Consider the following 11,685-nt stretch of genomic DNA (forward strand, 5'->3'; position numbering starts at 1 on the left):
AATTACTCAAGTAGAAGTGAAAGTCACCCAGTAAAATACTACCTGTGTAGAAGTCTACAAGTATTTGGTTTGTATATACAAATATATACTATAATATATACTATGTATATACTATCAAAAGTAAATGGAATTGCAAAAAATATACTTAAGTACAAAAAGTAAATGTATAAATAATTTCACATTCCTTATAACCATATTAAACCATATGGTACATTGTTCTTGTTATTTTAAATTGTGGATAACCAGGGGCACAGTCCAACACTCGGGCATAATTCACAAACAAAGCATCTGTGTTCAGTGAGTCCGCCAGATGAGGCAGATTCTAAATCAAAAAGAAGATGCCATGCTTGCGATCTTTTTTTGAATTTATTTAATTTTTTTACAAATGACGTCAGAGAGATGCAAGTGGAAAACTTGGAGCACGCGGATGATAGGCCTATACGATTTTGACTCTAGTAATTACCAGTCAATTGGAGGGGCGTTGAAGGGGATTTTTTCCCATTCGTATGCTGGTATTTACGAAATTACGAGAAGTCGTGAACGGAGCATTATATCACTGATTAGACTGACTAAATGAGGGTAGGATGTGAGCATTGTTAAAATAGTTGTAGGGAGGTAATTTGGTTGGATAGTGTAGTATAAAACTACATGTTTTAACTGGCGCGCGCAGTTTTGGTTCGTCTGCGCAATAGACTTCAACAAGTGAGTTGCGCATGACATGCAGCCCATTAAAACTAGAGGAAATGTCTGACCTCTGAACCTACGAGATAAAGTGCAATGTACAATAAATAGAGTGGTTTAATGTATGACTTTGGAGCAGGGCCCGCGGAATCACTGCTTTAGATAACGTTTGTTATATATATACATATATCACTGTAGTGCACGTAGGCTAATCTCCGCCTGGTTGGAACACATAGTTCATTACTGAATGACTTCCATGTAACCACTGCTTTTTATAGCATCCTATTTGAGGGGATGCTGATTTCATAGGACCTCGTAGGAAGTACATGTTTACTTGTCTTATGTAACAAATGTCTACATAATCTAGTGTATACAGCTGATGGGAGTGGGGAATGTTGTAGCCTATATTTTATCCCCCAAAATAACTTTAAATTGACACGTGAAACATGCGGAATATGCCAGAAATATGCACCACATTTGGCTATTCCCCTGCCAATGTATCCATACAGTCGTTCTAAAACAAATGTACCATACCTTATACATACATTGGAGTATTATTATTTTCAATAAATAGTCTCTTGCGAAATGGTCTAATTTTGCTTCTGCTGTGAATGATTCTTTCAGATGAAGCAGTTTATTTAGGAGAACGGTGCTTCAATGTCCCCAAAAGGTGGCACTGTTGAGTTTTACAACGGCAGATGTATGTCTGCTCTCCACAAATCCTTTGCAATTTTATTTCATAGAACTTCAGCACAGAATCGTATGTATTCCTGTATTCTGTCACATATCAATACTGTATGAGCCAACGCTGTTGTTCATGTAACTAAGATGATTGTAAAGCTGCTTATGCATTTTGGTTAGGCTACTGGTAGATTTGACCACTTCGAATTTCGAGTAACACGAACTGTGAAAACGTGTGCATAACCATCCCCCAATATTTTCACATCATAAATCATGAATACTATGTTTTGATACTTTTGAAACTAATATAAATCCTACAACCATACAACATCGTTATTACGCATTTATTTTATGACAGCAACTAATAATATATATTATCACTTTAATAACTTCATCATTTGCATATTGTAATTTACATTTGGATTATTAAAATGTTACCAGTACCACTTGCAACAACACTAAATTGAATCATAATGTGCACACAGCCTACTGTCCTTTCCCCACCATGAGCCCATTGAGAGAATGTAATGGTTATTTTTTATCCAAATGGTAGAACAAATTACCATTAAATGAATATACCTAAAATGGAGAGGCGAAAGAGTTAAGAGGTTGAGTTGCAGCTGACAGTCAGCTGATCGCCTTTGACAGTTGAGAAAAGTTTTGTTTCTGTACTAATATGTTAATTAGCCCATAGATTGTGCGAGCCCATTGGCTCTTCGTCCGAGTCAATTTCCCATTTCCAATCTGACGTCAGGGCTGCTATAAAACTCTGCAATGCTTTTAAACTCATCTGCTGTGTGATCCTTCTAAAAAATCGCCTACAAGTGAGAGGCTACATTTACCCCTCTCCTTCGATATTTCACCCTCTCCGCTTTACGCAATGTAGGCCTATCCATGAAGAAACTGTAAAGTGTTAAATGTTAAAAATACCAATTCGCCGAATTTCTCATGCTGAAAGAGGACTCCACAACTCGCGAGCGCGGCTCTGGTGCGTATGTGCAGTAGACTCTGAAAAGAAAACTATTAATTTACAGCTGGGAGCACGTCGCTGCAAAAAGGACATTGAAAACCTATTTTTTCACTTTAAGACAAATACGTTTAAAAAGCAAACTGGCTCACGTTCTTCCAAACCAACCCAGTTTGACAGCTGCTCTTCACCCCCTTTGGAGGACTGTCGGCAGCAAGAGGATGGCATCAGAACTGGCAATGAGCAACTCCGACCTGCCCACCAGTCCCCTGGCCATGGAATATGTTAATGACTTCGATCTGATGAAGTTTGAAGTGAAAAAGGAGCCGGTGGAGCCCGATCGCAACATCAGCCAGTGCAGCCGCCTTATTGCCGGGGGATCCTTGTCTTCCACACCGATGAGCACGCCTTGCAGCTCGGTGCCCCCTTCTCCAAGCTTCTCGTCGCCCAGTCCGGGGTCGGGGAGCGAACAGAAGGCACACTTGGAGGATTTCTACTGGATGTCCGGTTATCAACCGCAGTTGAATCCGGAGGCGCTGGGCTTCAGCCCCGAAGACGCAGTTGAGGCGCTGATCAACAGCAGTCACCAGCTCCAGTCCTTCGATGGCTATGCTAGAGGGCAGCAGTTTGCCGGCGGAGCCGGAGGAGGAGGCACCATGGGCGGGGAAGAGATGGGCTCTGCCGCGGCGGTGGTGTCCGCAGTTATCGCCGCCGCAGCAGCCCAGAACGGGGGTCCCCACCACCACCATCACCACCACAACGGCGGCCACCATCACCAATCACCCGGTGTCTCGTCCAACGGCAGCTCCGGAGGAAACCACCCACACATGGGACATTTGGACGACCGGTTTTCGGACGACCAGCTGGTGGGCATGTCGGTGCGGGAGCTCAACCGGCAGCTACGGGGAGTCAGCAAGGAAGAAGTGATCCGGCTGAAACAGAAGAGGAGGACCCTAAAGAACAGAGGCTATGCGCAGTCCTGCCGCTACAAGCGGGTGCAGCAGCGGCACGTCCTGGAGGGCGAGAAGACGCAGCTCGTCCAGCAAGTCGACCACCTCAAGGCGGAGATCTCCAGGCTGGCCCGGGAGAGGGACGCATACAAAGAAAAATATGAGAAGCTCATCAGCAACGGCTTCAGAGAAAATGGATCCAGCAGTGACAACAACCCTTCCTCCCCGGAGTTTTTCATGTGAGTCTCGACATTATCATGAAAACTGAGTTTGTCAGTTCCCTCATTAAAAAGTTTTCATTGTGATTTTTTTTTGTAATGGGGCTTACTAGACGAAGAAAACAAATTAACAAACTTTTTTTCGGTTTTAGTTTTTTTTTTTACAACAGGGGTTTGCTCAAGTCTGAGTTTTGGGGCTTGAAATAGAAAGATGGAACTTTGTCATAATTGTACTTCATTTTGGAGTAGAAACTGAAACCTGCCATCATCTTTTTTTTTGCTACCATACTTATTATTTGATGCATATTTTTGTCAAGCTCTTTTTCAACGTTGTTCATTTGACTTGCGGTGTTTTAAATATGAACTATCATCTATTATTTTTTGAAGTTGTTTTAACTTTACAATGTTGCTGTATACTATGTGTGCATGCAAGCACTAAGTATACGCCTTGGTGGAAGTCCATCGACTTGCCTTTTTCACCTTTCGACTTTGAAATCCGTGTACAAATACAAATACCGGTCAAAAACTACATCCATCTACAGTAAGAAGACGTTTTTGGCCTTTTTCCCTTTCTGTTTTTGTTCTGCCAAACTCGGAGGACTGCGAGCCTACCATTATACCCCACCTCATCTCATGCGTTATGCTTGCTATTTTGTGTTAAGCAACAAACAGACTATTACTCATAATGAACAATATCCATTATTTTAAAAGAGATATGTTATTGAACTGGCCTGCATGCTGGACATGTACGGGTTTTCTTTTCCTTTTGTGCTTGAAAATGTACTTTTATCGGATGACTCCAGCATGGCATTCATCCTTGTTTTATGACCGGATCACTTTTTTGGGACAGCAACAAAAAAGTGACGACTCTTATACCACCCCCCTTTCCGTGTATTTTCAACTGTGTTGAATGATACGACTAAGCGCCCATTTATATACAGTGAACAACAACTATACAGTTGTTCGGCGGGGATCCATGTAGCGAGGGAGCAAAAAGGACGTCAACTATTCTAAAAATGAATTACCTATCCCTATATGGGACTAAACGGTATGTTGCTTAAAAGCAGTTTGTTTATTTTTAAAAAGAAATACATTTGACAACCCTGGAAGGCTATGGATTATAACTGAAGTATATGTAGACCTACATTAGTTGTTATACTCTGTAAGTCTAAAGGAAAACATGGATGTGCTACAAGTTGACATTTAAAGAAGAATGTGATGTAGATGATTAGGATCATTTAGCTGTAGGTTTCATAAAGTCCTGTGCACTAAATTGTTTTCCTGTCATTGGGTAGGAGAGGTTGGGGCGGCTCCAATTTATACAATTGAACAGTATTGTTTCCATGCATAAGCAGCGCTTTTTGCAGCATGTTCTTCCAGTTTAAGCAGTAGTTTGACAGCTGTAGTAGTGTTTGTCTTCACCTACCACTCACTGTATTTTAAACCAAAGTATTAAATAAGGAGAAACTTCAGCCCTAAGTCAGCGTGAACCCTGCATTTTAATCGTGTATTTTGGACTGAATTGCACTAAAAGGCAGTCTGCAATATATCACCGAATGGGAACTCTATGAAGCTAATTCAAAAATGCAGACAGATACATTTTGGCTTTGCTGGATAACTTAATTTTAATAGTTTGTTGTCAACCAGTACTAGATTATTTTTGGCTCAGACAAACTCATTATTTACAAGGCAATAATATTATTATAATCAATAATGTCTGGACATTGTTAAATAGACAGGGATTGACACCCTGCTTGTACAAAATGGGGGGATACCATTCATCATTAAATCTGTCAGACATATGTTAATTAAACTTTCCTCTTATATATTTTGCTGTGCAAAACTATTTCCCTCACTAACCATATTATGTGATGTTCATATGTGCTCTTTTTGTTCATTTCTTACAATTAAATGAAATGCAATAAATGTATGTAATCGGCCTTTCATTAAGCTTCTCCATTTTCTCTTGACATAGACCTGCAGAGATAATGATGGAATGTGGATTTCACAAACAAAACCAGAGTAGTTCATGTTAATGGGAATAGACACGAGAAGTTACATTTGGGGGATTGACTTGATTTACGCTACATGTGAATTGGTATCCATCCGTTTTCGTCAAATTTTCCTGGAGCTGTTCTAGTCTGTGGGATTTGTCTTCATCTGTGCAGATGGAAGGAGGCATGACACATGCCAGATAATCACATCAGTAACAATTTGGTTGTCTAGGTAGCAACCCTGTCTAATATTAGCCTCATTCAAAACCTCAAACAACATCTTAAATGTGGAACACAATTTAACTTTGAAAATACATAGACGTTGTACTTTTGTTAGAGATAAAAATCCATTTGGAAGTGATGCACCTTAACATTTCTGTGAGCATCTTTTCAGGTCAGTAGTAATGGTATTACTACAAAGTTATTCATGTTTTATTTAAAAATAAAGGTGTAAGATAGACAGTCTCGTTACTAATTAGACTTTGTTTCACTGTTCAATATTTGTTTGAACTAAATACCATTTCATGTAAAAAAATAAAAAATAATCCCTCAAATTGAATGAACAAAATGAAAGGTATATTTGAGGTAAGAGTCAATGTTATCTGCCATGGATCAAGTCCCCTGGGTATGTATTTACATTCCATAATTCTTCTCAATATCAATCTTTCATTCATGTCATAGGATGTAAAGCTTAGTACAATGCCAGTAGCGTACATTATGATTACACGTTTTATTAAAACTGAAGTGTTGCATTTCATCCTCAATTTGAATGATACATAACAAGGTGAGCTTACTTTTTGTTGTGCTTTCATGCAAAACTAACATTTTTGGACATTTATGGGAACATCTGGACTTGTTGTAGTTCCACATGTTAGTGGGGCAATGGAAATATGTCCTTGCATTCATGTGTGTGTGTGTGTGTGTGTGTGTGTGTGTGTGTGTGTGTGTGTGTGTGTGTGTGTGTGTGTGTGTGTGTGTGTGTGTGTGTGTGTGTGTGTGTGTGTGTGTGCACATGTCTATGTTTATATGCGAAATCCGTGCCTGTATGTGTGTGTGACTATTTTTGTGAGACTATACTTGTATGTTCCTGTGTTTCTATAGCTATCTGTGTGTGTGTGTGTGTGTGTGTGTGTGTGTGTGTGTGTGTGTGTGTGTGTGTGTGTGTGTGTGTGTGTGTGTGTGTGTGTGTGTGTGTGTGTGTGTGCGTGTGCGTGTGTGTATGTGTGTATTCTATCTACCCCTTTTCACCGTTCTCTCGTCCCTGCCCTCCTCCCCCTTGCATTTGGCCTAGAACAGAGAACAGACCATGCTCCGAAAGACAGGGGTACACCCAGCAGGCGAAGAGGGCTCTGTAGTGCATGTGATGAGCCAGGGCGATGCATAATGAGTCACTAGGGTAGGCGTGGGCAGATGAGGCACAGTGGCGCTTCTCCCAACCCGCTGTTGGTTTGGCGTTTACCTTATGACCTTTGAGACCTCTTCTGAGGATGGATCTTAATCTTAGTGTCCCCGAGGGGACAGTAACTGAAGACCCCTCTTAATGTGTTTGTCATGTCAAACTGTCCAAGAGACGTAGGAAAATGAAGGAGGGCGTTTTGTTTTAGTGTTCTACAACAATTGGTTAATGAGGACAGAAATGTGATGGTGTGAATAAGACAGCATTTCAGGGATTCAATCTCACTCTTTCTTTCCTTTTCATTTTTAGCAGCACACCAATGCAGCAATGTGCACATTATTCGAGGTGAATGGAAGGTTTTGTGTGTGTCTGTATGTGTGAGTGTGTGCATGCATGCATACTCTGAACATGGATGAGCGGGGGTGAGGTCATCTTATCATAACATTTAAATCACCTTTATAGTGGTTGGTGTCTCTTTTCTCTTGATAAGGGACAGTTCGAAATGTACTGGGGTGGGAGGTTGGTGTTGTGTAACTTATTGTTTTACTTTGGGGAGGGTTGTGTGATTCTTTATGTTGGACACAGGAGGGTAGTGCATTTTTCTGTGGTTTACATTCCCCATTTTGCAGGTTTTACTACATCATTTCTTCCATACAGCCACATTTCCTCATCTTGTTGCATGTGCCCCCACTATAAAGGTGTTTTGGTACTTCCCTTAAGCACTACGCTTTTCTGCACGCTTACTATACAGTCAACGCTATCCTGCCCGCTATCCATAGTGACAGTAGTGGTAGGTGAATCATTTGTCCAGATCTGCAATAGGTTAACTAGCAATCATACCACACATCAAGTCATTGATATCTGCACCAATTTTCTACGGAAATCCACAAGAACATAGAGGGATAGCTGATAGTCAGCGGAGAGGTCAGGTGCATCATTGCACATTAAAGAACAGTATAGACATGAGACACCCAGTAAAAAAATATCCCCTATTTATCTTGTTTAGGCCATACAGATTTAATTGACTATATAACAGACAGCCCCTCCACATTTCTCAGAATAGTCATTTAAAAAAAAAGTGATTCAATTCATTCATATTAAACTATTCTTTATAAATGATTATTTTGACAAATTGAATGATGTGCGTCGCCATTGTAGTAGTAGTAGAAGGAGTTGTGGTTTGGTTAAATTGCGGTGAATCAAATCATGTGAATCAAAATAATTTGTGAATCGCAAACAATAAAAGAAGAAAATGTAGCTGTATCCTTCCTTTCTAATTGTGTTGCTGCAAAACACATTATGTCGATCATTTAAGTTGATTTGGATATTCAATTATCGGGCATTGCAACTCAATAGATGCTATTAGTCAGCCCGAAGTTAACACTTCTTAAAGTAAGAGATACTGATTTTACAGAACATTGGGAACACCTGCTCTTTCCGTGACGTAGACTGACCAGGTGAACCGGGGTGAAAGCTATGATCCCTTATTGATGTCATCTGTTAAATTCACTTCAATCAGTGTAGATGAAAGGGAGGAGATGGTTTAAAGAAGGATTTTAAAACCTTGAGACAATTGAGACATGGATTGTGTATGTGTCCAATTCAGAGGGTGAATGGGCAAGACAAAAGATTTAAGTGTCTTTGAACGGAGTATGTTAGTAGGTGCACCGATTTGACTGTGTCAAGAACTGTAACACAGCTGGGTTTTTCATGCTCAACAGTTTCCCTGGTTCCTGTGACTGTCATTCCAAAACCATTATACTGTCACAATCCTCAGTATATAAGCCGTGATGAGAGTGGCAGGTAGCCTCGCAGTTAAGAGTGTTGGGCCAGTAACCGAACGGTTGCTGGTTCGAATCTCGAGCTGACTAATTGCTCAGGATAAGAGTGACTGCTAAGAGCGACTGCCACTATTCCTACCAAGTGAGTTGGCATGATGCATAGGGTGTTCATACCAGTGACCTGGTTTCACATCCTTGTCCTGCCGTTTGGTACACTGGTCTCAGAAGTGGGAGGGTGGCCAACTGCTCGGACGTGCTAGGGGACTGAGTAGTCGAAGCACAGGGAGTACAGAGGGGGCAGTGTAGAAAACCTTGGTATAACTAGGCAAGTCAGTGGCAGCCTAGGAACAGTGGGTTAACTTGTTCAGGGGCAGAACAACAGATTTTTACCTTGTCACCTCAGGATTTGATCTTGCAACCTTTCGGTTACTAGTCCAACACTCCAACCACTAGGCTACCTGCCACCCCATTACAATTACCAGCATGTGGGTTAACCGTATTGGCACATTGCGTAGGGTGTTTGTCTTTCACGCCAGTGACCCGAGTTGTATTTCCTGCCCCACTGTTCGCTACAATACCAAAAGGCTGAAATCACTTTGTGAGGTCCCTAGGTGTTGTACAAAGGTTGTTTGGTATTATTTCAAGGGGTACAACTTTAATTAGATTTTTTTTAAGGATTTTCTTTTTAATCACTGCCTTGCCTCACTTTATAAATAAATAGATCTGTTATACAGTTAATTACATGTGTATGGCCTTAGGGACAATACAATTATCCTACCTAGACGAGCTTACAACACCACAATGCAATTCATATTTGCATTATTGTTTTCAAGTGAATACAATTCCACGCTAGGCTGTAAACTGCAATGAACGTGTGATTTCAATAACAGCGCAAAAGTCCTGTGATTTGAACGTTTCATTGCATTTGGATCAGTTGTGTGTCTCGACAGATGATAAGGTACAGTACAGGCACAGTACAGGACAGTTTGGCTGGATTTTTACTTCTGATACCGATGCGCTGTCTGTTGCCAATCATCATTCTCCCAGGTCGTTCTATATAGTGTAATGACAACAAAGCTCAACACACGTTCTGCCTATTTTCCGATTCAAGCGGCTATTCCTTGACCTACAACCTAACGTGTCAATGTAGTATAAATATTTGTTATTTCACTTTTAAAATGTATTACCTTTTATGGGTGGCATATGGGTGGCATAAACATAACCAGTCACAATGTTTTAATCTGATTAGGCTACTTCAAAAGTCTCCTGTAGGCTACCTGCGCACGTTCATCCACCCCACTCTAATATAATACCAGCCTCCAAGCCACGATGAAGCGCTCAAAGTCGGTGCTAAGTATGTAATTATGAATTGCTCATGGGTTGTGTGTGGTGCATTGACACAGAAACTTGATAGTGGAAAATGGTTGCATGTATTTAAAATAATTATAAATATAGCATCAAAATGTTGAAAATATTATTTCCCCCTAGCTGATCATTGTCTGCAGCCGGCTCTGATCATAGTGTAATGAAACATTCAAGGAGAGCGAGAGCTCATCCGTGATGGTCAGAGAAACCTCAACCTTCTGGCCTGTTGCCCTGCGTGGCATTGACTGTGCCACAGTACCATGCTGAAGTGGGCAAGTCGATATCCACATTTATCAACACAGGATTGCTCCAGTTATTGTTATTTGTGGTGGTAGTCATTGTTTTAGAGAGAATTGTATGGGGGGGGTGCATTTTTTTTTTACAGTATAAGGGGAGGGTTATGTGAAAATATTGTTAATGTTGGGGAGGGGGCGGTGCATATTTCTTTGACACCTCCAGTTTAAATTCATGATCATCTCACATTGATGAAACAATTTGTATTGTGTCTCCTCATAGTAGTATCTGTTAAAATGCAGTATGATCACTGTTAAAGATATACAAATGAGTTAAGTGAAATTAAAATAACAGAATCATTGCATTTCTTCATTGATAGAAAAACGGAAGCATCCACACTAACATAGCAGCCTGATCTCGCGAGCTTTTACATGAATGTTCATGAGATCAGGCGGCGTGCTAGGCTACCCCTAACAAGCTTTTTCATTAATTCACCCAGATAACCTCCAATGTGCAAGTGATGATGTGTTGCCCTATTACACAGACGAAGAGCCTCTTTAATTCCTTCACTCCGATGGTTATGTGTGAGGAGGAGGAGGGTGTGTGCTGCTTCTGCTGTGGTGGCTGTTGTGCCCAGAGCGAGGGCGGAGAGGGGGGCGATGGAGGGGTAGAGAGAGGGGGGGACTGAGACAATAGTTGAAGCCGGGGCTGAATTAAATGATTTTGCTGATGATTAATAGCGGAGCGGGCCAGCGGCTCCTGCGATGTAGAGATGATAAATTGTGAGTGCGGCTCTCTGCAGCTGTGCCAGGCCTGTGTCTTAGCATGCACACACCACGCAATTTACAGCCAAGCCCCTCTCCTGCTTACTTAGGACAAACTACTCAATTTATCTAATTACATACGTGTTTGATCCCCGGCCATGGAGATGCCATGTATTGATATATTTTATATTAGCCACACAAAACAACTAATAATTATTTGCATCATTTTGGGAGGATATTATTTGGCTTTTTGCATCTGTTATTCTGTTTACTGTATTTGATCATTGCCTTCGCCTTCTTAATATGTGGTTCTTTATCTTGGCAGAGTGTTGCCTTGTGTATAAGGGGCCTATTCCTATCATTTTGGGGGAGTGTTAGGAGCTGTATGTTGAGACCCTCGCTCCCCTCTCTCTCTCTCTCTCTCTCTCTCTCTCTCTCTCTCTCTGTGTCTGTGTGAGAGAGAGTGACAGCCTTCACAGTGTCTTCACTGCCAGATATCAATCAGTCCTAGCCCCCCCCCCCCCCTCACCCAACACACACACACTTTCTCTCTCTGTAATTGATTGTTCTTTTAGAATAGAATCAGATGTAGTGAGGATTAGTCCTCAGCTGTTGTTTTTTGGATCATGTGACGGCCATCATCCATAATTAATG

The 11,685-nt window shown here is 41.2% G+C and overlaps 1 protein-coding gene across 1 annotated transcript; it reads left to right on the top strand.

Moving 5' to 3' along the window:
- Positions 1-2,127: 2,127 nt before the first annotated feature.
- LOC135558392 (transcription factor Maf-like) lies at positions 2,128-5,953 on the top strand. The gene has a single exon (XM_064992168.1). The coding sequence runs from the start codon at positions 2,551-2,553 to the stop codon at positions 3,520-3,522; it is 972 nt and encodes a 323-aa protein (XP_064848240.1). The 5' UTR covers positions 2,128-2,550; the 3' UTR covers positions 3,523-5,953.
- Positions 5,954-11,685: the final 5,732 nt, after the last annotated feature.

The sequence above is a fragment of the Oncorhynchus masou genome, chromosome 2 (assembly GCF_036934945.1).
Source record: "Oncorhynchus masou masou isolate Uvic2021 chromosome 2, UVic_Omas_1.1, whole genome shotgun sequence".
NCBI classification, from domain to species: domain Eukaryota; kingdom Metazoa; phylum Chordata; class Actinopteri; order Salmoniformes; family Salmonidae; genus Oncorhynchus; species Oncorhynchus masou.

What these genes read in the sequence shown, in the direction of transcription:
- LOC135558392 (XM_064992168.1), top strand. Translation starts at nt 2,551, where the DNA reads ATGGCATCAGAACTGGCAATGAGCAACTCCGACCTGCCCACCAGTCCC.